This window comes from Kwoniella dejecticola, chromosome 2, assembly GCF_000512565.2.
Source record: "Kwoniella dejecticola CBS 10117 chromosome 2, complete sequence".
NCBI lineage: Eukaryota > Fungi > Basidiomycota > Tremellomycetes > Tremellales > Cryptococcaceae > Kwoniella > Kwoniella dejecticola.
This window is the reverse complement of record NC_089302.1, coordinates 1900048-1925103: the sequence shown is the minus strand read 5'-3', so window position 1 is coordinate 1925103 and position 25056 is coordinate 1900048. Positions and strand designations below refer to the sequence as shown.

Genomic DNA, 25056 nt, shown 5'->3' with positions numbered 1-25056 from the left:
TATGGTGCCAAGATGGTCACCGGAACATGAGATTGGAGGGTGTTGACAAGCGGTGATATCCGACAGAACAGATGTCATCAACCAACCTCCACTTTGCTAGTCCCCATTCAACCGTCCCCATGCTCAATAAATAACTCAGCTTTGACTTTATGACTCGACATTTAGAACATCATCTACCTTGCATGATTGACTGCCGTTCAACGTAAGACTCCAGTTCGTATCGGACCATTTCGAGATCAACTGATAGGTCAAGCTCTCCTGCTCACGCCCAAACATTGAGCCCCCCGGGACAAAGGTAGTATCGAAGCGCTCGAGAGGTCTATCATCATCAAAGGTTCTCCGCCCTAAACCATCTTCGTGCTGTCATCACTGGACCAAACATCGTCGTCATATCTTGATTCGCGACAGAGGAGTCTTCCATCCACCTGTCCAATCCAAAGTTCTGATACAGATTGGTTCGCATCCCATCAGCCCGATCAAGCAAGCCACTGCGACTGTCGGCGGGCTCGCATGACCCTTCCACTTCTCCCCGACGGCAAACCGGCTACAAATGGTCCCGAGGCGAACACGCACGATGTGCTTGCCCACATTCCTCCTTCAGCCTTGGAAGGTCTCTCGGAAGAATCGATAAACTGTTTACGAAACCTTGCCAGCTTTGAAACACCGCCTCTTGTCGAGTAAGATGGTTCAAGTCTGGTCATTTGAGGCTGAGCTGATTTGTCACTTGTAGTCTAGGTCTGGTCAAGCAAGCAGCTGTCTTAGTGGCTTTATTTCAAAAGGATGGGGATGATAAACTGCATGTCCTTCTGACGACTCGTGCCAAGACGATGAGGTGAGCTGAAGTTTCCCTTTCCGAAGAAGATATTTTATTGATTATGAAGGACAGGCGGCATCCCTCTCAGACAGTGAGTATACTGATTCACAACGATTTACTGCTGAATTAACTAATGACAATATGGTAGGCTTTGCCAGGCGGTAAAGTCGACCCAGAGGATCCCGACGTGACCTACACAGCAGTAGGTGATCATCTCGTTTAGCTGGACTCCCGCACAACCAATTTCACCAGAGCACCGGGCAGCTGACAACTATTGTCAACTATGTTGCAATGCAGCGCCGAGAAGCTTTCGAAGAGGTCGGCCTCCCCTTAGATCACCCTTCCATACATCCCCTCACGATACTGGAACAAGTCATGACCATCTTACCTCTAAATTCCCACATGAAGAACCACATAGTAGTCACGCGTGAGTCTGATATCTGATCCTTTGCTCACTCAATGTGTTTGCAGCTAACTTTCTGCCTGTTCATTACCGGACAAACAGCCGTAGTCTGCTTTATCTCAGACACAAGCCTATTGAAAGACCTTGTACCGAACCCGGACGAAGTAGATGCTATCTTCACTCATCCGCTGAAAGGGTGCTTGACCGGAACGCTGGACGAGAAAGACTCGTTAGGCTTGGTAGATGTAGGTGGGGAATGGTGGCCTCACGAAGAGGAGTATCATGTGAGCCGGATCATTCTGGCATAGAATCCGAACGACACGGTCCGGCTGACGCATATATGATCTAGTCTACCAATGATAGAGTAGGGGTACGTATCCTACACTCCAATTCCCCAACTTAGGACACTCGTGATTTGCCTACTAACGCTGTGCAATCTTCCAGACTACAGGAGAGTATAGGATGCACGCGAGTTCTTTGCATATATAACGTGGCTCGCAAGTATCGCACTGACGAATAATTTTTCATCAGCGCTTCCGTACAACCAACAGTCCTATAAAAGGACTAACCTCCGACGTGTAAATCCCCCTCCATATATCACCTGTCCGTTCCGTTCGAATTGCTGACAAAAGTGATACTCAATCCCTACTCATCCCACTCGTTAATAGCCTAATACAAACAGCCATGATCGCATATGGAACACCCACAACATATACTCGTTTTGCCCTGAATCAATCGCCCTTCTCAACCTTGATCTCGGGCGTGGTGCGGGATCTGCCGTTTTACATGGACAAATCCACCAATTCAGGACCCGTAGAATGGGGCGGGACGGAGGGCGAGAGGTACAAGAGCAGCGAGACTTGGGCAGCTGGACAATAAAAATTCTTACTCGTTGCATTGTGGCGTCGATGATCGTGGCTCGAGCGAGACAGCGCAACGGGTTTAGGAGATCAAAGTATTTGGACTAGAGTCTGCTTGACAATCGGGCGACATACGTTGATTTGCATCCGCATTTGCATGATTTCTCAGGTCATTATTGATACACGATGTATAATAGTTATTGTTATATAAGTCAAGTTGGGTATGTGTAAACGAGATCCAGCCTTCCCGGAATGTCTAGATATGCAAGATGCCCTGATGTATATAATTCTAACAACACAACATGCGATTGAACCCAGCAGATGAGAGGCCATCTATTTGATCTAATAAATACACGTACAGCGGACGAGTGATGAATGAGAATGGTAAGATCCTGACACCCAAAATCGGTTTTTGATGTACTCCGTCATTTGGGAGTCGTTGACGGAGGAACAGCACTCGACGTTTGGCTGTCCGATCCCCCTCCCCCTCCGCTCCCGGGTCCGCCTAGAGGACTCTCCGAATCTTTTCTCGTCTTTTCCTTTTCCTTTGATTCCGACACGAAATATCCTTTCCCAGACGGATCATCCTTCTCGATGCCATTGCCATTCATATCGATATCGAGCTCGGTGTCACCCCCGCCAAATGGACGACCTTCTTGTATAGACCTCATGGAGAAATTCTGATTCCACTCTGTTCCAGTGCGTGAAGCAGTACGATATTGATCTTGGTCTTCCGGAACGAAGAATGATGAAGTTTGACCTTGACCTTGACCTTGATGGCTTTGACTTTGAGCCAGACGTCTGGATTGTCCATTCCCATTTCCATTCCCATTTCCCGTTCCCATCCCTACAGATGTTATTCCAGTGACAGAAGCTGAGGGAGAAGCCGAAGCTGAGACTTTACTTCCTATATTCCTCAAAAATCCACTCGCCGCATTCAACTTTGAGGTGATCGGTGTATTGTTGCCTCCACGACTTGCGCCATCATTCCGAGAAGCAGACGGCGAGAAAGTGCCTTTTCTCACTTTCTTACGCACGACTCGTTTCGTATGCCATTCCACTACTCCGTAGATGACCGCGTCCAGCACCCCTTGCGCAAGAACCATCCATTTCGAGATAGCTCTCAGGGACGTCGGAGGATTACCCGCAAAGTCATATACCAGTCGAATGAGCGATACCGAGAATAAGAACAGATAACCCAGGGGAAACCACAGCATCAAAAGCGCCGTTTTCCGGTTCAGGTAGCTGCTCATACTCTCAGGAACCAGTTCAAAGGTCTGGCCGTTGGTATGTGATTGGCGGGGGGCGAAGCGGTCGTCGGCAGAATGCGAGCCTGGGGGAGGCTGAGCCAACATTCTAGCCAAGTCCCATTCATCGTCCTCGTCCTCTTCGTCCTGGGCACCACCTGCTTCGGCTTCGCCTTCGAATCGGTATTGGCTCAGCTCTGTGCCCTTGGAAGTCTTTCGCTGATGTCTGCTCTGGGTTGCTGAAGGCGTGAGGCTGAACTGGAAATTCTGCTGTACAGGCATACCTCCTCCTGGTGTATTTGGCTGTGACGGACTTATACTTGCCCACGGATTGTCACTCCGCGGTGGCAGCGTCATCGTAGGCGTATCCCTTGTTATCTTGGGAAAAGGGATATCTTGATCCATCGAGCCTGCTCGCGGTGTGTCTGGACTTATCGTGATCGGGAGATCTTCTGAGATAGTTACTGACGGTCTCGATCGATTATCTATCTTGGGCGAATAGGCCATCTCGGGAGAGGAAGCGTTACTCTTAGGTGAAAGCGGTAAAGCTGGTGGAAGTTGGACAGACTTCTTGCGTTTCTTCTCGCTTGCCGTCGAAGGAGTGACGAACGTGTCATCGGTCGAGTTTCTGGTATGCCGTATTGCGCTCGTAATGGGCTGCGCTACATCTTCAGACGGTATGGATGGCATACGAGGAACAAATGATCCAGGTGGTGAGACCTTCAGATTCGTGGAAGCTGGGTCTTGAGTGGATGGTTGGTTCTGATGCGGATTTTGATTTTGACTTTGAGCTCTGACAGAATTTGATATCGAGTTGAGTCTGGAAGGTGAGTTGACATTGACCGTGGTGGCATTGGTATTCGCCGAATTGGCAGTCGTGGTCGATGATCTTTTTCTACCACTACCCATACCCCTCCACCCGCTCCATATCGAGGATGATTGCGTATTACTGGTTGACGGCCCACCAAAGCGTTCTCCATCTACCTGGAAAGCGGGTAATTCCAATTTCTCCCACGGCGGAACTTCCTTGACGGGCGAGAACGACGGTCTTCTCATACCTGATGTCTTCCTATTCAGCGTGTCGTCTTTCTCCGCTCCAGAGCCCAGTGGTAGACTTGCTCCAGCCGGTGGCTTTTCATTCGGTTGCATAGGCTCATTCGAGCCTAGCACAGAGTCAAAGTTGGATGAGTCCGAATTCTGTTGACCTTGTTCCTGTTCCGCACTGGCATCTGCGGGAGTGGCAGATAAAGCTGCGGCACTGCTCCCCCTTTTCTTTCTAAACGGTATTAGGGATCCGAGTCTACCTCTGAACGGACCAGAGTCTCTGTCCGTCTGACTGGGCGTGCTGACAGTCTCGTATGGGCCAGTCGCCGAGTTCGATCCCGGTAATCTGATCTTATCCGGTCGCTTTAAGAAAACGTATAATTTTGCGTAAAGAGCGGTTATGGCGATACACACGACGCATCTATGAGGGATTGTCAGTGACCACACTCATACCTTGCGATCAACGGAGCCATCGTCGTCGGGTTTGGTGTGACTTACCTTGGGATGAATTGCATCAACTCAGAGTATAGGCCAGCATTCGCACCGTAGAAGCAAGTTCCTCCAGCTGAACAAGACAAACGCGTATGGGCGCTTGAATTCACGTAGCCTCGAAACGATGGGATGGACTTACAAGGATAGAAACCATATACTTCGTAACCTATAACTCCGATAGCGATGGAAAAGACCCATACTGTCGACTGGCCGTCAGCTCTGCAATGATAGACATGCAATCATGTTGCTGTGTTTGAAACCGACCACCACTCACCAATCGCCCATAAGTAATACCATCTATGCTCGATCCACAGAGTGAACCAATGCAGTGGCTACGAGAGACTGTCAGTACGAAGGGGTTCATACCCTACATTGTGGGCGAGGTCAGCTCACATATATGAGGATCATGAAGGTGGCCACAGCCAGTATAAGGGTCCAACCGTGTTCTGCGAGACCAGCACAATATTACGATCAGCATGCCTCGTGCTGATAATAACGCAAGGCAGAGGAAGATACAAGAACGTACCAGTCCAAAGGATGGTAGTCAACAACAGTCCCAGTCCATCACAAGCCATCGAGCCATGCGCCATCAACTCTCCGTTTCCTTGAAGGAATAGACAGGAACTGATCAGTCCGACGACGCTGTCCAGAGTAATGCAGACCATCACGTCAGCCTGAAATCTTCCATTTTTGACCGCGGACCGAAAGGAGGGTTAGTCACCCGGAAAGGATAGGCAAACAAACAAACAAACTCACCCTAGGAGGAAATCGCTGACGATCAAAGCTTGGACTATCCGTGTTCTGGTCGTTCCAGGCCTAGCGCGGAAGAATTCAAGGTAGAACATCGATACTAATATCATACCTGAACCAAGTATCGTCAAGCACTGTGAAAGAGGAATGTCAGTCAAGTCATGCCAAGCCAGGACCACAACATGCGTATGGGGGGTCGAGTGCGGTGGAAAGACATGTCCGAGACAAGCCCAAAGATCTGTCTATGCTTCTTCCGAAGGACGCCGGATCGGTGTGGGTCTACCGATCCGCCTCGATGCTGCTTGCAACTTCAAAGAAGGCTGGGCTATTTGGGAGGATGTGTGATATTGGAAGCGATGTAGAGAGGACTCACAAGGATAACGACATTGACGATGGATAGCCAAACATCATCATCACTCCGCACGACTTGACTTGCGAGTGCTATCCTCCCTAAATGCGAATCATGACTATTCCTAGTACTCAATGTGCCCATATCCAACATGCCCATCAGGCCAGGGGCCGATATTATAGGTTCTAACATTTCCGTTGAAGTCGACTAGCCCAGATGATCAAACATGAATACAATCTTGACGCTCACAACAGTTCTATACACAGTTTGAGAGCGTTATACCGGGTATTGACGATTATACTTGATCTACGGTATCACTTGATTGCGCGACATCGTGCGAGGTATTTGTCAGGGAGCGTGTATGGATAACTTCTCGATCGTGATGCAAGGTGTGCTCTACTAGTGGTGATGATGATCCAGGATCTACTCGAGGCAAGTCGGCCTGTTTGGATTGACTGGAAGCAGATAATCGTTTGTGTGGCGAGGAGGATTATGAGTAAGGTGCGATGAGGTAAGTCACTAACTACCCAAGGTGCGCCGACTTCGGCAGGGCTCCAATAACCTTCCTTGGGTCAAGCAAGATCAAGACCAAGGTCAAGGGCAAGGATTGATGCGTGTGTCTATGTGTCTACCACTAGGCTGGTTATTTCGTATTCAGATTGGGTGTTGGTTGGGAATATAGCCTATGAATCTATAGTAGTCTAAAAGTCTAAGTTGTTAATTCTATTGATTTCTTGATGATTGTGTTGTTTCCGTTCCTGTTTCGTCTATAATTACTTTGTGCTTGCCGTGGGAGGTAAGACCTGAAGAGTGCGCGAGGGATGATAGATGGAGTCCGTCCTCTCTTGTTGCTTTGGCAAGTCGCGGCAAGTCAAATAGAGACTAAAGGGCCGAGAGTCGCGAAACAAGATAATGCAAGGGTGACGATGGTAGCTATGGACAATGATTCCAGAAGACACCTCTGCTTTGCCACGCTTGATTACGATGATCGTTTTAATCAGGACCAGCAGTCGGAGAAGTAGTCGCCGTCTCTGAGATGAAGGAGTTATGCTGCTGTGTCGAGACTAGGATGGATCTGTGGATAATGATAATGGGGTTCGCGCTCGTGGTAGAAGTGAGGTGGAGTAAAAACAAACTTGTTTTTGTTGATGGCACTCTACTCGTACGGTGAGGTTCGGGATTTTTTAAGGTTCCCTGGATGACTATTGTGTTGTCCTTCTTCGCCTTCTTTGCCTTGCCTTGTTCCGAGATCTGTTAATTTATATGATGATTGATAAATGAATTGTGGGACGGTCTAACAATTTATGGTAAATGCTTACAGGAGTAAAGTAATGGTAAATAATCAATCGATCTCGGTATGTCAAGTCAACATGATCATATCAACATAACAACCATTCGACACCTATGAACCGAAAATACGAGAATACACCGTGCAGCAGAGCAAGTACGCGGATAACACGGAAAGAATCAGAGATGGAAGATGCGAAAATCACGCTCGACTAATATTGACGAGGTGAAGCTGACGACGTAATCCACAGTCTTTCCCTTAACATTACCACTGTTGTGTTTTAGTTATTTTGTCATTTCCTAATTTTACTAATTCCCCATAAGCATCATACGATTAAGACACCAATAAATACGCAAATAAGCTTTTGTTGTGTTGCTGTTGTTATTTGTACTTTTTCAGGGATTAGAGATATAACGTTCGTGAGCTTCTTCATCTCTGAGATGGGAGTGATAGGGAGTGGGACGAACGGATGAACACATTCGGTCAATTAATTGATGTTAGACTGTCTACGCTTAGCAAATTGGGTATGCTTTCTTGTTTTTTCGTTGTGCACGGTTTGGGCGGACCAAAGGCTTTGTGTTACGGCCGTTGACCCGTACATCCAAGTCAAGCTACGGTGCGCCACCCCGATCAAACGTGACCTTTTGGGTGAGCCAAAGGGGTTAGGAAGCAAGGAAAAGCGGGTCTGGGTTACCTACCCTCATGAAAGCCCTGAACTAGGTGTCGACAATGCCAAGAAGTCGATACAGTATGTCATAGCACAATAATACTATCGATGACACATCATCGACGGCGTCTATCTCTCTATCTCTCTATCTGTCACCATAACATAGCCGTCCTGAGAACGGCAACGGCCTGCATGTTGTTGTCAGTTCATGAATCAAAAAATCCAGGTTCATGCACAAGTACATTCCAAAGGGCACACCCATCGGGTCATGAGAGTACTTCGGTCTTCCTTCCGACGCGCTCCTTCAAGACAGGTGGCGTCATGTCCTTGGTCAAGGTTGTCAAAGGTGGCGCAGAGATATTTACGTGAACATGTCTCGCAAACAACGCTTAAATAGCGTGGTGGGGGTCCAAAGGTTGACTTCGACTTATGAGTCTTAAAGCGTATCACTATGTGTTGGGTTTCCTCCACGCGCACTCACCGTCATGCATTGTCCACACCAGCCGACTAGTAGCCATCTCGGTCACTTGCGATGATGCGCAACGATATCTAAGGATGGTGAAAAGAGTGGTACATGTGATATGCCATGGTATACGCGTATACGCTATGATCATTATAATCGTTATCCTCGTATCGAATCAACGGTATCATTATACTCTTCAAATATTCGTGATATACTATACAAAAGATGATATGTCATACACAACGTGCAAACCCAGAGAAAGAGAGAAGAGTGATGTTAAAGTCAAAGTCCTTGTTTGTTGTGTTGACTACTCTGGATCTGAGAAGAATCAAGTCGGAATCCTGCCATTACCAGCTATCATCCTTGCCCCCTGCTCAACAACACCTAATACGCCCATGGGCAAGAATCCCTCTCCGACTCCTGCCGCTCCAGCTAAGGTATTCATCTGTGCGAAAAGCTGGTAATCTCTCGGATTTATACCTGCGGGAGTGGTAAACATATGAGATCCAGCTACTAGGCCGACTGAAATCGAATCGTACAGTATCAGCTTGATCGTTTTCGATCCACTATCTAGCAATAGTCAAAAAGGTCGAAAACTTACCTGCAAAAGCAGCCACAACACACATGGCGACTTTGCCCACTTGATCTCGTACTGAATTATCCGTATTGTAGAATACGTAATTCACTATTCCAGATTTATACTGTTTTCGCTGATCTGACCAGTAAGTCCTATTCCTTGATCTCGGCGAGACTGCGATGAGCCCCATTGCAATCAGCAACGTTTACAGCCACCAAATTAGGCAAGCTGACATACCTGGTAGACCGCGTTTCTGTCTCTCAAGCTTCTGCGCGTCAATATGCTCCTCAATGACGGTACATCTCATGCCCAAAGCGTTTGTCAAGGCAGCATATTCGTCATCTACATCTTCATCGCTTTCCACCGCATCGCCTGGACGCTTTGGATGGGTCTGTAGAATGAGCTCAGCTTTGTTGATTGGTTCAGGTTCGGCAGTATACGCTGGTGGGTGTTCGTGCGGTTCTGATTGACTGCTGGAAGGGCCAGCTACAGGCTGGCTGGTCTCATCCTCGGTATCAGGGAGAGGATCGGTTTGTTGACTCGCATCAGAATACTCTCGTATACCTTCCTCGATCTGTATGATAGGTTCTTCCGAAGCTGCCCCTTGAGCAGCGCTCTTTGCGCCCTTCTTCTGCTCGACCAGATCAGTAATCAGCGATCGGGAGTTACCTAAGAAAAGGTTGTCTCACCCTAGTACGCTGAGTCGTTACAACAGTCTCAACGACTTCTCCTTCATCACTCTCCTCCTCAAGCTTTTGAGCATCCATGAGTCTTCTACTGAGCTCGTCGCCCAGGTTTCGTGAAAGTGTACCCCACCAGACGAGCCGCTGGCTTGTGCTCGATGTCCCGATGTTCCAGCAGCATTGGCAGCTTGAGCTCGCGCTTCGTCCAGATCAAATCGCATCCTGTCGATCGTCTCCTTGAGGGCCAGGTTCTCCTGCTTCTGCACATCCAAGTGCGATTCCGCTTGGCGAGCCACCGAAAGGTCAGTCTCTAGTCTTTTGACCTCTGACTCGAAAGCTTGCACTTCTCGATTGAACTGTTACAGATCGCTCAGCACGCATGATGAAGGAAGATAGAAACTGAACTCACTTTTTCTTCATCAGCCGCATGGCCTTGAACGTTTTCCTCCAACGATCTGATTTCCTCATCCCGATCTCTGAGCATATCTCGGAGTCTCTGCGCCTCATCTGAGCGGTCCGTCAGCACCCATATCGGTCAACAATTCTCTCATACTCACCGCACTGCGAGTTATACATTTTCTGCATGTTTGCGTGGTTCGATTTGGCATTTTCCAGACTTCTTTGCAAGCTGATGATATCTGCCTCGAACTGTGTATTGTGCTAGTCAGCGTGAATGAACCTAGTAAGTCAATCCAGACGGCTTACCCCAGAGATTTGGATGACCTGGGCTCGATCCTTTCCCTTCATGTCCTTCTCGTCCTTTCTACGCTGAGCGATCTCTGCTTGCGCCTCCTCCAACCTCACTTGCAGATCTTCGTACAAGCGTTCATTCTCGGCACTGCAACAGATGATCAGCAACGGATGTACGAATGTCGGATTCCAACCTACCCTTGAACGGCTAATGACTTCTCCGTTTCCTTCAACTTTCTGAGTAATTCCGTATTTTCCTTGCGCAGTCGCGCGACCGTATCATGGGAGGTTCGCAAGGAATTGGTGGACTCGGTCTAGTTCATAATCAGCTGAATGACTGCGGATTGATAAAGTAGCGACCGGCTTACCGATATCCTGCTTAATCTGGGGTTCATTGTATCGCTTCTAAGCCCTTGACCCATGATGTCGAGGTCAATTTCATCGAGCTCCTCGTGCACATCTTCCTCCTCCTCATGTTGCCCAGCAGGTACGAAAGTGTCCATCTCAGCATGATCAGCTTCGTCATCGCCCTCCGTACCCGGAGACTTCGCTCGCGAGTGAAAGGATGTATTGTCCACCTCGTCTGCGGTGGATGAGGGCGATGTCGGCCTGCTATCGTACCTTGTTTGCCAGGCTGGAGGAGACGTCATGGCTATAGATGCTGAGCTGAGTGATCGTGGTATATTGGATGGCTCAGGTGATTTCCTATCATCCTCGTATTGCTCTGGTGCACCTGATGATCCTCTGCGTCGCCTACTTGCTGGACTCGGTCGCGCGAATCCTCCGTATGCTGATGGTGGGGCGCCCCTTACACGAGACGACAAAGGCGAGTTCACAGAACCATCCGAACGGTTCGGATCGGACAACGTCTTCTTTCGGATTGGCTGCCATCCTTTCGGAGGAGCAGGAGCGGCGTTTGGGTTGCTGGGAAACGTTCGTGGTGGTGCCGAAGTCTGACGCTGGCCACGCGGGCGAGCGTTGTCTTCATCACCTGATGAGCTGGAGGAGGAATCTGAAGGGGATTTGATACGATCCGAGTGACGTCTTCGGCGTGAAATCGGTTGATCTGGGGTAGCTTGAGCGGCTTTGAAGGAGGAAGGAGGCATTGAGGTCGACTGAGGAATAGGAGATAGTGATGGAGGCGATATCGAACGGGTGGTATCATCACGCTTGAGCACGGCCCTGTTTCCGGTCCAATCAGCAGGTCATGCATTTTGGCAATCGTGAAGATGGATGACATACTGTAAAAAAGCGAATAAATCTGTAGGACCGAGTTCCAAATCTGGATACTGTTCGCACAGTTGACGTACGCCACCGAAATCGGCTTCATCAAGTATCTTGGTGTCATGATCTTGCTCATAGCCAGCTAAGACTATTTTGTGTTCATCGCTGACATCAGCTCAAATAGTCGAGATGCATTGCCACGCCTTCCTCGAATGTTGTAGGCTCACGATCAGGCAGACTTCCAGTCAAGACGGTCTCCTTGTCTCCGACAAAGGTATCCAGGATCTTCTGGAAGTCGGCGTCAGACCTCCTTTCCGGCGATAAGCCCTCCATGGTGTGAGACTATTCAGATAGATGCGGAGGGTGTGATCATGTATGTCCAGTGCGGTGTTCACAAAATGAGTTTGAGGACAGGCTAGAGAGAAGGCAGGATGTAAGATGGATGAAGGTGAGGTCAGTACATGAATGACTGAAACGCACGGTCGCCTGATTGATTGTTGAAGTGTGTTTCATTCAACCTGACGTACCACTTCGGATCTCCGCTTTAAAATAATCGTTTCTGGCTATCTGTCTACAGTCATCAATCATTCGCTGATACCGATGATTGATGAGAGCTTGAGATGGGTCATATCATATCGGTGCAGTCTTTTGACTTCTGGAGCTTTCTGACTGATGGATCAAATGCCTAGTGTATTGAGCTGACTTGCAGAGTGTAGACAATCAACAATAACAAACAAATCAAGACATGCATTCAATCAATCGGCCAGTCGGAAAGCAAACTCAACCGGGGCCACCCACCGTCATCAACAATTCAGGCGCGTTTCATACGTAATCTCAGATATCCACGTCTGCATCAGGTGGCAAAATAACGGAATCAATCTTGCGAAGAGCCCATCTGGAAGAATCAAGCGGTGTCATCGGTGATAGCTTAGCGCCGAAAAGAAGTTCTTACTAGGAAGCCATCATGCTTTTCCGCCTCATCCCGCTTGCTGCCTTTGCCATTTTGGTTCCATCCTATTTTCATTGTCCCACCATAGCCAATCGCCTCACCGTAGCATACCACGCTGCTTCACTCTGTCCGTCGATTCTCACTCACTCGGACTCTGAGCGTCTGGCACACTCGCTTGGTCGTTGCATGCTTGCTGGCTGCTGTTTAGTTAATTGTTATTGATATACTCGTTGATACCTTTCCTCATACTTCAAGTCATCAAAAACCCCTTCAAGTGAGTATACTTCTCTTGTCCATCGCAGCTATCAGGTCATCACAAAACACAAAGAGAAGAAAGAATCGTTATAAGTGGGTTGCGCATTCGCATGAGACATGGAAGCGGAAGTGGAAATGGAATATATGGAGACAGACGGACAACGAGCGCAAAGATGGATCCCAGACATGCAAGATGAAGACGAGGATCAAGAGGTAGCAAGGAAGATACATGGGGCAATGTCTGCATCCTGACGATAAATAGGATTTGGTGAGATACCGCACAATATCGAAGAGAGTCCGTCTGTTCGAGCTACTGTGAAAGGTAGTAAGGACGGGATGATCTTCTGTTATTACTGCGATATCGAAAGCAAGTACCTCGGAGCTACCTCTTGATTCTTATTCCTGGTGTTTGTCTGGGATTGTAGGAAGACGTGCGGATTGGAAGGATTTAAGAATTTGAGGGCATCTCGAAAGAAGGAGCTTCTTAATGCTGATACTCTTTTCCGTCAATAGAATGGGCCGATTCACCGAGTACTCCGTCATTGGACGAACCCTCCCCACCGAGGCTACTCCAGAGCCCAAGCTCTACCGAATGAGGATCTTCGCCCCCAACGAGGTTGTCGCCAAGTCCAGATACTGGTACTACCTTCGTCAATTGAAGAAGGCTAAGCGAGCTAACGGTGAAATCGTTGCCATCAACGTTGTGAGTAAAAGCTCATTCAATGATGTTAGCGTCATAGAACTCAGTGCTGATAATGCCGATTCTCTATCGTCTCACCTACTTTCAATCACTCCGTCGTATGACCTCAACCTTCAAATTATCCAAATCAAATCAATCTAATTCAAATACACCAAACCCCTCTTCTTCCAATTGCCCTCAATGCACCACACAGATTCACGAGAAGAAGCCATTGAAGGTCAAGAACTTCGCCATCTGGCTCAGATACGACTCTCGATCAGGTACCCACAACATGGTCAAGGAGTTCCGAGCTCTCTCCCGAGCCGAGGCCGTCGAAGCCATGTACCAAGATATGGCCGCCCGACACCGAGCTAGATTTAGAAGTGTGCAGATCCTCCGAGTCGCCGAGATCGAGAAGAAGGAGGATATCAGAAGACCTTACATCAAACAACTCCTCGAACCCGGACTCAAATTCCCTCTCCCTCACAGACGAACCAAGAGCAAGGCTTGGTACGCCGCCAACCGACCCGTGAGTGCTCCCTCCTCCCTGTCTTTCAGCTAGTCCCGTTTTGTCCACGCAACACGTATAAAGAAAGGATCGCTGACATGAGTTTTACCTCGATAGGCCACCTGGGCTTAAGCTTTTCAATCCAATGAGAACGATCATAGGGATGATAGATACTTTGGATGATTAGTTGACGGTCACAATCACAGTCTGTATAGCTATACCTAGGGACTTAATGGTAGCATGATGAACCTTTGCATTCTGATCATGACCATGGGCATTTAGCATGACTACGTCTGGGCGGGTTGCGGCAAGGAAGCGAGAGGTGGACTGAGAGTCTGACTGTGTGTATGAGGGGCTGAGGATTATTCAGTCATCTAATCCTTTCGAAATCAATGTCGAGGGCATATCAAGAAGAAAAACCTTGAGTGACGAGTGTCTCAAGCGTTGATCATGCGCATTCGCGTGAGAGTCTGCGTCAAATATTTCTGATCCATGGCAAGCAAGCCATAGTAGTCATCTGCAAGTAGGGACATTGAACAGAAAAGGGGCCACGAGAAGATAAGGTCTCATACACACATACAACAGTGACTACTGATTACAACAATTCACCAGGAGTCGTATCAACGACTGCCCTCAAGGTCCATTCTAAGCTGTTCAGGAACTTCGATCCCAAGTCTTCTATGCCTATCCGCGATTTGTCTTTTACAAGAGATACAACACCTTCCCAAAATATTGATGATTTTATTCGATCTGACCTTATCATCTCCATGTTCGGGGTTCGACTGTTCATGTCCATCTTCGCCTTCTCCTTCTCCTGCTCCTTTCAAGCGAGAGTCATGTATATCATCCATGATCCAACCCGTCACTGTCGATCCGACCGGACGCAGGGTCAATTGAATTTCTAAACATCTATCACAAGCATACGCATTCCTGAAAAATCCCAGATATCGTTCAGGCAAGCAATCTTCAATAGATTCATTATACGCTTCCAGATCTTGTTTACTTTTGAACTGGTTGGTGAATACAGGTAATTTGAGGGATGATACACAATGATATATTAAACTTGATTTCCTGTATTTGGGATTGAGTCGCATAGTCGAATTGGGTACGTTCAATACTATCTCAGAACCAGAATACCTGTACAGGTAATCTCCCTCACTAAATCCCAAGTGAGATCCACCTCTGTGTCTGGCTTTAGTCAAGCGAGTTCCCTCAGTGAAGATGTGTTGGAGGTGAGGTAATCTGACTATACCCAGTGGCAGACATTTGAGTTTTGGATTGTAACGCAGATCGATGGCTTCGATATTAACGAATGGAAAGTTGCTGAAGAAAGAATCGAGGGTGAGGTTGATACTTTGGTCTGTCGCAACATCGGCGTATCAACGAGACGTCGAATGAATCGAGTCGGGCAAAAGAGTGTTCCGAAAGAGGTAGAAAGGAAGAGAATGACAGAATGTAAGTGGTACGATGTGATCAGCCAGGACTGGCCTACTTGCGCAAGGACGATAAGCAAGGGACAACTACTCACCGTCAACAGTCGAACTTCTCAAGCGATTGTTAGATAGATCGACCAAATGGACGTCGAGTATATTCACGCCGACCAATCGAAGTATCGAATGAAAATCTTGTTCTCGCAGAAACGTGCTCGCATCCGCGTCCAAGTCCTGGATAGGCAGTCGGGATAAATCTAGGATCCGAGGTATTGTCGGCTCAGCGTGCAACGCGAACGAGATTAAGCGCAAATGGAGAAATGGCGGCATTGCGATTATAACATTGGCATCATCGGGAGCGAGCTGCGATCCCCGAGGTAATGCAAATCGTCACTCATTCGCTACCAACGTGCTATACGTCCTCACGATGGGTCGAATCAGGAGATATGCAGCAGACTTACCTCTTGGACAGGACCCGGCAGGACTTGCCGCTGAACAATACTCCGAAATGACCGTATCGACCTAGATTCTATTCCGTTCAGAGTTCGTATGTACCCTTTATCCCCGCTCAGAGGTAACAATTCTCGCTGGACGAGATGGTGGAGTATGTTTGAGCAGGCTTTGATCTCTGACGTTGTATCGGAATCGGAATCGAAGGCGGACTTCATACAGCTTAGAAGCTGCACTAATTTGGTCCAGGGCGTATCTATGACCGCGCTCAACTCGGAAAGTGGTCCTTTGGACGGGTGCCCTCTCTTTACAGACGAGGCAGTTCCCTGACATCCTTCACGCTTATGAATAGCTCGCGCACTTAATGCAAGTCCAATTTCGCCTCGCGAGCAGCTTGGCCCCCTCAGCTCGTCCTCGATTATCTTTTCGCCGTTGGCTTTGCTGATAGCCACGAAAACGCATCGGAGGGCTTGTAAAAGCTGGACCTTCTTGCGCGTGATCTTCCTTGGGGTTCTGTCTTCTTCCTGAACTCTAAGATGGGAGTAGAAATCGATTCCATCCTCGCTGTCGTCCTCATCTGAATCAGACTCTGATGAAGGGCGTGAGACTAATTCTGCGCTGGAGGTGGAAGACATCGACTCTTCTTCGTCCGAGGACGTGTCAGAGTCAGCCTGTACTATTCCAGCATTTACGGACGGCATTTCGAAGCTATATGATCTTCTACCTTGCGCAGTCCGAACATTGTTATCGCTATCGGTGTCGCTTTCATATCGGATTTGAGACGAGGTGTTGTTCAGAATGGGTGGGAAGGTGGCCGGCGGTAAAGGCATCGTGTGGTATCATGGTGTCATGTTGCGAGTCCGCTCAGTCTTACCATGCGGACTCCATGTCAGAATGTATGTTAAGCTATGCTGAGATATTTCCTAAAGACACAAGCTGTCAAACATCAATCAAATCAGAGGTTCGGTTCCTGAAGGCGTTCCGTCGGAAATAGGTTTGTTTACGGTCTTAATTTAACCGATCAGCAGCAGGTCTCCTAAGGGGGATATGGTGCTTCAGGCTCACATTCAAATGCTGATAACAATTTCGACCTTCAGTCGGTGACAGCAACCTCAGCAATAATGACGAGGAGGAGGACGACATCGACGAAGATGCCGCCTACTATAGAATATTTACTTCCACCGTTGAAGCCGGAGTCGCTGCAGTACATCTATCTCTTCGCTATCTGCCAAGGTGAAAATGGTCCGTCACGCTGATCGATATATCGTGAACTTGCAGGTGCATATACCGACTTCAGCGATATGTACCACCTCTGGAAAGTCGGAGGTATCCCAAGCGCAGATCAGCTGCTGTGGCCGTGATGTAAGTCCCTCTCGGTCGCATATGCGCATTTCGTAGAGGTGTTGTATTGACTGGATGTACTGGATTGTGTGTGCTGCGCTCCAGACTATTTGTAGGCAGGTTAGGGGATTTATATGTTCTGCTATCTACGTGAGCCAATGTCTCCAGTCTCTAGACAGGATACCCGGAGGCTGACGAAAGGAAGCGAATCAGCCGAGCGGGGGATATGCGTACTTATGCGCATGATACGGCGCTGCCTGGAGGCAAGTACGAGGAAGGTGATATCGATGCGGAAGGGACAGCTGTGAGTCTCATTACGGTCGTACCTTGCAGCTCCCAGCTACCGGACGGACCGGCCATACTTGATGGGATGTTGACTTTGAAACTCATCACACGTAGCGGAGAGAAGCGTACGAAGAAGTGAGATGTCCTCTTCACTATCTATTGCTTCACGGAAACCAAAGGAGCTGATCATCAGGCATGACCGCTCACATCAGATCGGACTCCCGATGGACCGTAACAAAGTAATGAAGCTCTGCGAGCTGGAGAAGTTTATCACTGGGAACTCATTGATTGTCACACCGTGAGTACCTTCAAGCTAAATCGAGTCATATCATATGGCCGACACAATTGTCAAATGTCAATCAAAAAAATGAAACCCGTCGAAGCTGAATTCTTCGGCTCTCTTTGTGGTTTTGTCAGAGTCATATTCATCATCACCGACCACACTCTCACACCGCTCCTCAATCCCGAAGAAGTCAAAAGACTATTCTCGATGCCCTTGAGCGCCTTCCTGCATTCTAGACCCTCTCAAATCCCTTCGTTCCACTACAACATCTCGCACCGTCTCTCGTCCATCCCCAGTTGGGTGATCGACTCGATTCCGCCTCCGCCTGTCGTCAACTACGCTTTGGATGATGGTCATGTAGGCGGCAAGGAAGGTAGATTCTACGGGTATAGAGATATCATCTGGGCCACTGGTCCTAGTACTGGTACCGCGAGTTCAAGTGCATCAAGTTCGGAACCGATATCCCGTACAAGTATGAGAGAAAGCAGTACCTCACGCGTCGAGAGAACGACCTCCGCTGGTAAAGGACATGCAAAAGAATCAGAAGGTGCAGAAGCTGCAGTAGAACGTGGACTTGGCCAAGGTAAAGTCAGAATGCATAGGTTCTTGACAGGCAGAGAATCTCAAGGTATAAAACCAGTCTACGGTCTAACGGCGTGAGTTCGACTTGAGTATGTGAATTAGTTTGGGTCAAATCCAAGCCAGTGATCGACGTCAGCATTGCTATATGCTGTGTGATCCTTGAAAGCTGGACTGATCAAGTGAGGTTACTCAGTGCTATCCTCATCAGAGCAGCAAGTGTAGGCTTTGACCAGCAGCCCGACTTCCCCATTAATGCACCAGGTCAAAAGACGATGATACAACGGATAACACACGAGATACGGCATGGCGAAGGACCGCTTAGGAGGGCTGTCGAAGCAGAAGGTCTGTGGGATGACTGGAAAGGCGCGGACAGTGACGAAGAAGATCACGATCACGACAACAAAGGTTGTGCGAAAGCAAAGTTGTAAATTACACTGAACTCCCAGTACGATCAATGGAGGTAAACGTGTGTATCCAAAATTAGATTGTTGTATGTCATTCGTTTTTCATATAGTTGTGTTGTATTCTCAATGTATCTCTGCTGCAGCCAAGCACTTAAGTATCAAATGAGGTCAATGCATGATAGTAGTATATGACATGATCAGGTCTCGGAATCGTGAAGATGTGGGGATCTTCGTACATCTCCTGCCATGCTCTACAGGGGCGTGCGCCCTTCACACATCATTCTCTCTCTCCCCCTCTCGTCACCTCACCCATATCTACACGCGCGAGTTGGCGTAGCCATAGCGCCCAACCTGGACATTCCAACTTGTCCCTTGGAAAGTATCTGAAGTCGCGAGATGCCGGCCAAGCGTCAAGATCGTATGATCAACTGAACAGATCCGCCAATTCTTCCGTCTGCACAAACACGCACGCACAAATCACAGATTAGCCCAGCTCGCTCAGATGGAAAGATATCCTTAGATGAACGGAACACACTTTCTGAGCCATGAGCTCCTTCCTACTCATGTTCTTTAACGACAACTGTGCCAAATTCGCCTTCTTCTTCTGTATCTTGTCTAACTTCTCCTCTATCGAATCTTTGATCATGAGTTTTACCGCCAATACAGGTCGTGTTTGACCCATCCGATGCTGTGTAGGCGTGCATCAGCCAAAATCAGCTGCAGTAGCTTTCGAACGCGATGTGACCACACTTACAATACGATCGATAGCTTGACTTTCGACCGATGGATTCCAGTAAGGATCCACTAAGTAACACCTCGATGCCACGGTCAAATTCAAACCCACACCACCTGCTCGCGTGGAGACCAATAGGACCTCGGTCGACTTCTTGTATTTTAGAGCGTCGATGGCTCGCGATCGTTCTTCACGCGTCATTGTACCGTCCAGTCGAGAATATTGGATTTGTGCCTCGTCCAACATATCTGATATCCTGTCAAGCATTGTCGTCCATTGCGAACTGCCAAAGATCCAGACCGTCAGCTGTATGTTCAGGGCTGTCATTCCGTCAGGAGCAGGAATAGGCTCACAAGACAATACTTTTGGTCACCAGAGGTTTCCCTTCACTATCCAGCTCCTCCACCCCATCATCGCTGATAGCAAACGGATCGTAATGCGGTGAGTTCGGGTTCTTCTTCGACAGTGTAAGAAGCTCGTCATGAAGGTATTGCATCTTGGTCGATAAATTCGGTTTTTCTCCTGGTGGTCTGACGTATTTCTTCCTCGTCGCGCGTTTAGGTTGATCAGTGATTACCTCCCCATTAGCTTCGCATTCGGGCGGCGTGACCTCGATAATGTCGGAAGGCAATCGGAGCATGACATTGCACGTGCCGCATGCTCGTGCAACATTGGATTTGCCTCGTTTGTTATAATCGGAATACACTTGGCTCTTGAAACAAGCCGGACCTGCCAACATGTATAAGCGCAAATTCACGAACTTGTTCTCGAGAGACTTACAATAAAGATGCAAACATCTTGTCAAGACAGGCTTGATCGTCAACTTCTTAGGTTTGGCCTTCTCCGCAAATTCCTCTACTCCACCTAGTCCGATGTCGGGAAAGTAGTCTCCGTAGTCGTAATTACAACCAGTACACAAAGCCCCAGCACCTTCCTTGAGGAAACAGCAGACAGCAATTGCTCGGGACAAGTTCAAGCCGTTCGCTTCTATGCCTTTGATGGCCACTTGGTAATCCATGATTGTACCGTCATAATCTTCTTCAACGGACCCCAGCATCGCCAAATCAACATGATTACAGATTTGTCGTAGTCGCAAGACTTCTTGTAGCATATTTGCGTAATTCTTCCCAAGCTCGTTCTTGGCTTTTAGTTCGCCAACTCTATCCTTGGCAGCGGAAGCGCGTTCATTGTACACTTGCCGCTCGTCTTCACGAAGTTCAAGCCAGAGCTGTACTTCTTTCCTTGGCGGCAGGTTGAGAATCTTCTTACCATCTTCGGCTGTCGAGTCTTTTGTCCGTCGAAGCGTACAACATCGCATGACAAGTTGAAGTCGGGCTACACCGATTTGTTCTCCATATTTACAGGGTGATGAGATATACTGGGTGAAAACATCCTTTTCGTCCACTGGACTGACTCGCAGGAACTTGAATAGAGCCCATACATCCTCAATCTTGTTCTGAATTGGTGTACCAGAAAGTGCCACTCGGCGATCTGCCTCAAGCGCACAGGCGGCTTGCGAGGCTACGGTCGATGCGGTTTTGATGTAGCTAGCACAATGATCAGCCAACGCGTAAGTTCCCGTGTTAACTGTAATATGCTCACTGAGCTTCATCCAGGACCACTCTGAACCAGTCGATTGCTTGTAAAGGGCTTGTCTCCGTGATGGGGACCTTCGACTTTCCCTTTTTCTTGTTGGTCCTCATCAGAGCAGCGACTTCCATCGCCTTGATTTCGGCTTCCACTTCCGGCTTGGTAGCTCGCGAGTTGAGCGAGGTGTCACCTGTGACGTCGATCTCCTCTCCGCTGTTCTCGGCAGTCTCAGAGGGAGTGTTCGACTCGGTGTCGAATCCAGTCTGTTTCGAAAATTCGTTCGCAAGGGTGTTGTATGAGGTGATGACCACGTCGAAATCAGAAATGAATTGGGGGTCTGGCCGACGACTTGGTCCATGATAGATGTACACCTTCAAGACGTCGAAATTCTCCATCTCATCCTCCGAAGAGTCCTCTCCATCCGCTTTTGGCGGCTTCCATTTGCGCTCGATGACCTTTGGCGGCATCACGCCGGCAGCTCCTCCGACAATCTCGACAGGTCCATTCCAGTGCTCTTTGATCTGGTCTTCCCAATTGGCTATTGTAGACATGGGACATACCAACAGAGTTCCTTTGGATTTGACGGCTATTCTCGATCTCCGAGCAGATAACGCTTTGCCAAGTTCGGCATCCCGCTTTCGCTTTTTGCCTTTACTATCCACGCCGTTTGCTTCTAGATCGGGCATGCCGAAAACTTTGGTCTTGAAAGATGACTTAAGATCGCTATCATCCTTCTCTGGCTCGCCAGGGGTAGGGGTGAGCCTTTCGATTTTGCTTTTTGCCCAATCATGAGCTGAGCTTCGGGTGGCCGCGACCAACGAAACTACCGATAAAGTCTTACCCAGACCCATCTACGCTATCTCGTCAGCTCAGTATCGAGTATATCGGTCGACAGAAATGGCTCACATCGTCCGCTAAGATCGCACCCTTGCTATCATCGGGTTTCTCCCCTTTCTTAGCTCGAGTTTCTTCGCCAGTGATCTTGTTCTTCCACGTTCGTACTTTCCCCTTTTCGTCTCTGATACCCTCCCAGAGCGACCTCGGATCATCCACCTTGTCCTTTTCTTTCTCCTTACCCTTCTCAGCATCTTCGGAAGGGGTGCTTTCTCCGCTGGATTCTGTCTTTGACTTCTTGAGGGCTTTCTTGGCGTTTTTCTTCGCCTGTTTGAGTGACAAAGAATCCTGTTCGCGCTGAAGAAAGAATGTGAGGGCTCTGCGTTGGTGAGGAAAGAGATTTGTCTTGATCAGGGGTCCTGTAAGAATTACCGATCAGTTGGAGGCTAGCAGGATTGTACGCCAGACTTACCTGGATCACTTTGTTCCAATTCACCACCGTTATCCAGACTCTTAAATACCTCATCTACCTGCTTTCTCTGAACTTCCACCTGAGTTGCTTTCTCCCTTTCTTTATCGGCAAACACCATTCCGTACCCCCCACTCGCCATTGCTGCCCTCCTTTGTGCCATCGCAGCCATCTGAGCAGCGAACGCCCCTCCACCATGCGCATTTTCATATCGAGGTTGCTCCGAATGTCGAGATGGGTCGTATGGCGGTATGGGATCAACAAGGTATTGTGACATGGTCGCGAGGAGATTTGCGATATATTGAACATTCGAGGGTAAGGTGAACAAGAGGACATTAATCTTGACAGCGAAGTGATGCTGAGATATAACGTCAGCTGGTTAGCTCGTTGAATTAATCATCGCATTGATGAGCTCACTACTTCAGGTTGTACTCTCTGTACAAAACCTTCTAACCTGACTAAACCTCTTTGCATGAGACCGGTCAATGGGTCCGCCAAGCCTGCATCAAGATCGCCGACGAAAGTCATGAGAGATGCTAGCAAAGGAGTAGCAACGATCAGTGTGTAATCCTGAAACGGAATGGGCGATGAGCTCACGAGTCAAGACCTGTATAGTATCTCGCATCAAGAGGTTATTTGGCTCGCCCTTCCTAGCTGGCGTTCCAGCTGCTCGATGCTGGAACATGACGGGCGATCTCGTCAGCTACACGCCACAAATATCCGAGGGTTTAAGCTAACATACCTTGAGCTTGACTCTCAAGAGCTCCCCATTTCTGAAATGCACTACCTCGTACTTCTCCTTGCTCTCTGCCGGGGGTTGAGCGCCGACGACCACAGCAGGACAAGGATAAAGCATGATGGCTTGCGACCATAATGAGCCTATACAGATTGGCCTCTTGTCATTCACTGGGGCTGGCGGCGGTGAGGGGATATTGCGACTCGTTAGATCGATAGCTGAAGAGGCATCTATACCCATCGAAGTCGACGTCGATGCCGAGCCGTTCATTCCTACTTGATGAGGCGTGTAGGGATGTTGAGAGGGGATAGGAGGTGTCCATCCTGTCACATTGGAATTATGACGAGAGAGACTTGGCTGAACGTGAGCATGAGGTTGGGGGGAAGAAGCGTATTGGCTGAAGCCCGAATTGCTTGGACCAGCTATTGCTGTATGCGAGAATGTCGAGGAGGGTGTTGGTGATTTCATGTTTGATCCTGTGAAGACTATTCCGTTGGTATCATGATCATCATCATTATTGTTACCATGATTGTTCGTCAAATGTTGTCGTTGTTGAGATGAGGAAGAAGGGAGTGGTGATGAGGACGAATGATTTATGAAATTTGTCGAGGTCGAAATGGGTCCGTGCGGATGCCCGGCGGTATTTTGCGTTGATGTGGTCATGTTCATGTTTGAGCCCAAAGCGCTGGATGAGGCTATGCCATTCGAGTCCCCTTGTTGGTGATGGTGATGGTGTGCATGCTGATGAGGGGTCGAGCTTGATCGTTTATCATTTTCATCTTCGCTCGAGTCGCCCCCGGTCAGATCTATCGATGTTGACATTCTATCTATATGGTCATCAATATTGTCAATCTTGCGAGGTGGAGGTATGTTGTTTTCGAATGCGGAGGTGGCGAAGAAGCTCATGTGATCTCTTCAATCATGTACCGTGTACGCTCCTGATGCACTCCACAAGGGACACTGGGTCGGTTTATATGCACATGGTATGAGAGCAAGCAAAGATGCTGGAATCTATGATGCTTTTATTGAGGGTATGTCCCATGAAAGGAGTAATCATCCATTGCTGTATACTCAAGGTTGCGCGAAAAACTCAGATGAGGTACGAGTGATTGCGCTGATGAGATGAATGTTTTTATCGCGGTCATGTCCGCTGACTAAGCTGTGAGACCCAGCTAAGGTGGCAATCAGATCAAATGGTCATTCAGAAAAGCATACGTATATCCACGGTGCTCGAATGGCCCACAAGCTTCTTGGAATATATACTGCCCGAGCTCGACTCAAACAAGCGAAGGCCTCTGTCGTAAATGGTTCTGCTCCTTTATATCGCTACTCTTCCTTTATCCTTGTCCCCGTTTAACAGTCAATTATGGACAGCTCGTCCCATTCAAGCCCCGCTTCCCGTGCTGGATTTTTTCGGTATACATATATGTGTAAAATATATAATGAGCGTTTTCATCATTCTCTCGCGCACGCACCCTTTTTTCAGCTGTGATACAGTATGACGAACAATACCAATCAAGATATCGAGCTAGGTTCCGTGCTTTCCCAGCAAGAGCCTAATCTCGCCCACAGCCCTCAAAACGGCCAGTTCAGTCGGACTATGACTGAGCAAGATCGAACGCGAGGAAGTGCAGAGAGCCGAATCGAGAGATGCTCAATATGCAATACTCCTAATCCCTCTGTTCCTTCGAGGAATTCATCATCCTTATCAAGCAGAATCACTCTGAAGCTAGACGAACTCTGCAAGGGTTCCAGTGACATGTTGTCCACCTTCGGAACCGCTATCAGGCGAACCATGCCCGTTGGCGAGACATCGAAAGATGCTAACACTATTACCATAGAAACTGGTGTCTGGTTCAACTCTGAAGTTACTCAAGACCAGAGCAAAGGTAAAGGTAAAAACACGGTTAGGCCTGATCAAGTTCCGCAATTCAGACGAAGGGATCCTTACTTAACGCCTGATGATCAACAATGAGC

At 48.3% G+C, this 25056-nt stretch overlaps 8 protein-coding genes across 8 annotated transcripts; 4 read left to right on the top strand and 4 right to left on the bottom strand.

Moving 5' to 3' along the window:
* Window positions 1–510: 510 nt before the first annotated feature.
* Window positions 511–2096, top strand: I303_102151 (uncharacterized protein; the record flags this gene model as incomplete). The annotated part of the gene is made up of 10 exons (XM_065968478.1): window positions 511–677; window positions 731–832; window positions 887–905; window positions 963–1016; window positions 1112–1241; window positions 1320–1501; window positions 1567–1587; window positions 1662–1685; window positions 1749–1795; window positions 1886–2096. The coding sequence occupies 10 exons, from the start codon at window positions 511–513 to the stop codon at window positions 2094–2096; spliced, it is 957 nt and encodes a 318-aa protein (XP_065824550.1).
* Window positions 2097–2502: 406 nt separating this feature from the next.
* I303_102150 (uncharacterized protein) lies at window positions 2503–6151 on the bottom strand (the record flags this gene model as incomplete). The annotated part of the gene is made up of 8 exons (XM_018405063.1): window positions 2503–4789; window positions 4867–4933; window positions 5000–5059; window positions 5135–5192; window positions 5254–5306; window positions 5387–5502; window positions 5617–5744; window positions 5984–6151. The coding sequence occupies 8 exons, from the start codon at window positions 6149–6151 to the stop codon at window positions 2503–2505; spliced, it is 2937 nt and encodes a 978-aa protein (XP_018265344.1).
* Window positions 6152–8705: 2554 nt separating this feature from the next.
* On the bottom strand, window positions 8706–11884 carry I303_102149 (uncharacterized protein; the record flags this gene model as incomplete). Its single annotated transcript, XM_065968477.1, has 12 exons — window positions 8706–8899; window positions 8979–9128; window positions 9192–9585; window positions 9644–9706; window positions 9766–9993; window positions 10047–10144; window positions 10195–10285; window positions 10343–10475; window positions 10526–10641; window positions 10696–11509; window positions 11570–11699; window positions 11779–11884. 12 exons carry the CDS (start codon window positions 11882–11884, stop codon window positions 8706–8708), a joined length of 2517 nt encoding a protein of 838 aa, XP_065824549.1.
* A 1385-nt stretch (window positions 11885–13269) lies between these two features.
* I303_102148 (60S ribosomal protein eL20) lies at window positions 13270–14074 on the top strand (the record flags this gene model as incomplete). The annotated part of the gene is made up of 3 exons (XM_018405065.1): window positions 13270–13458; window positions 13649–13963; window positions 14060–14074. 3 exons carry the CDS (start codon window positions 13270–13272, stop codon window positions 14072–14074), a joined length of 519 nt encoding a protein of 172 aa, XP_018265346.1.
* Window positions 14075–14562: 488 nt separating this feature from the next.
* I303_102147 (uncharacterized protein) lies at window positions 14563–16652 on the bottom strand (the record flags this gene model as incomplete). Its single annotated transcript, XM_018405066.1, has 3 exons — window positions 14563–15302; window positions 15471–15735; window positions 15834–16652. 3 exons carry the CDS (start codon window positions 16650–16652, stop codon window positions 14563–14565), a joined length of 1824 nt encoding a protein of 607 aa, XP_018265347.1.
* Window positions 16653–16943: 291 nt separating this feature from the next.
* I303_102146 (uncharacterized protein) lies at window positions 16944–18741 on the top strand (the record flags this gene model as incomplete). Its single annotated transcript, XM_018405067.1, has 8 exons — window positions 16944–17026; window positions 17101–17184; window positions 17269–17313; window positions 17377–17467; window positions 17563–17583; window positions 17661–17746; window positions 17866–18387; window positions 18507–18741. The coding sequence occupies 8 exons, from the start codon at window positions 16944–16946 to the stop codon at window positions 18739–18741; spliced, it is 1167 nt and encodes a 388-aa protein (XP_018265348.1).
* Window positions 18742–19141: 400 nt separating this feature from the next.
* Window positions 19142–23985, bottom strand: I303_102145 (uncharacterized protein; the record flags this gene model as incomplete). Its single annotated transcript, XM_065968476.1, has 11 exons — window positions 19142–19171; window positions 19253–19405; window positions 19472–19733; window positions 19804–20179; window positions 20231–20997; window positions 21053–21891; window positions 21947–22293; window positions 22347–22701; window positions 22761–22879; window positions 22941–23019; window positions 23086–23985. The coding sequence occupies 11 exons, from the start codon at window positions 23983–23985 to the stop codon at window positions 19142–19144; spliced, it is 4227 nt and encodes a 1408-aa protein (XP_065824548.1).
* Window positions 23986–24577: 592 nt separating this feature from the next.
* Window positions 24578–25054, top strand: I303_102144 (uncharacterized protein; the record flags this gene model as incomplete). Its single annotated transcript, XM_018405069.1, has 1 exon — window positions 24578–25054. The coding sequence occupies one exon, from the start codon at window positions 24578–24580 to the stop codon at window positions 25052–25054; it is 477 nt and encodes a 158-aa protein (XP_018265350.1).
* Between the last annotated feature and the right edge of the window lie 2 nt (window positions 25055–25056).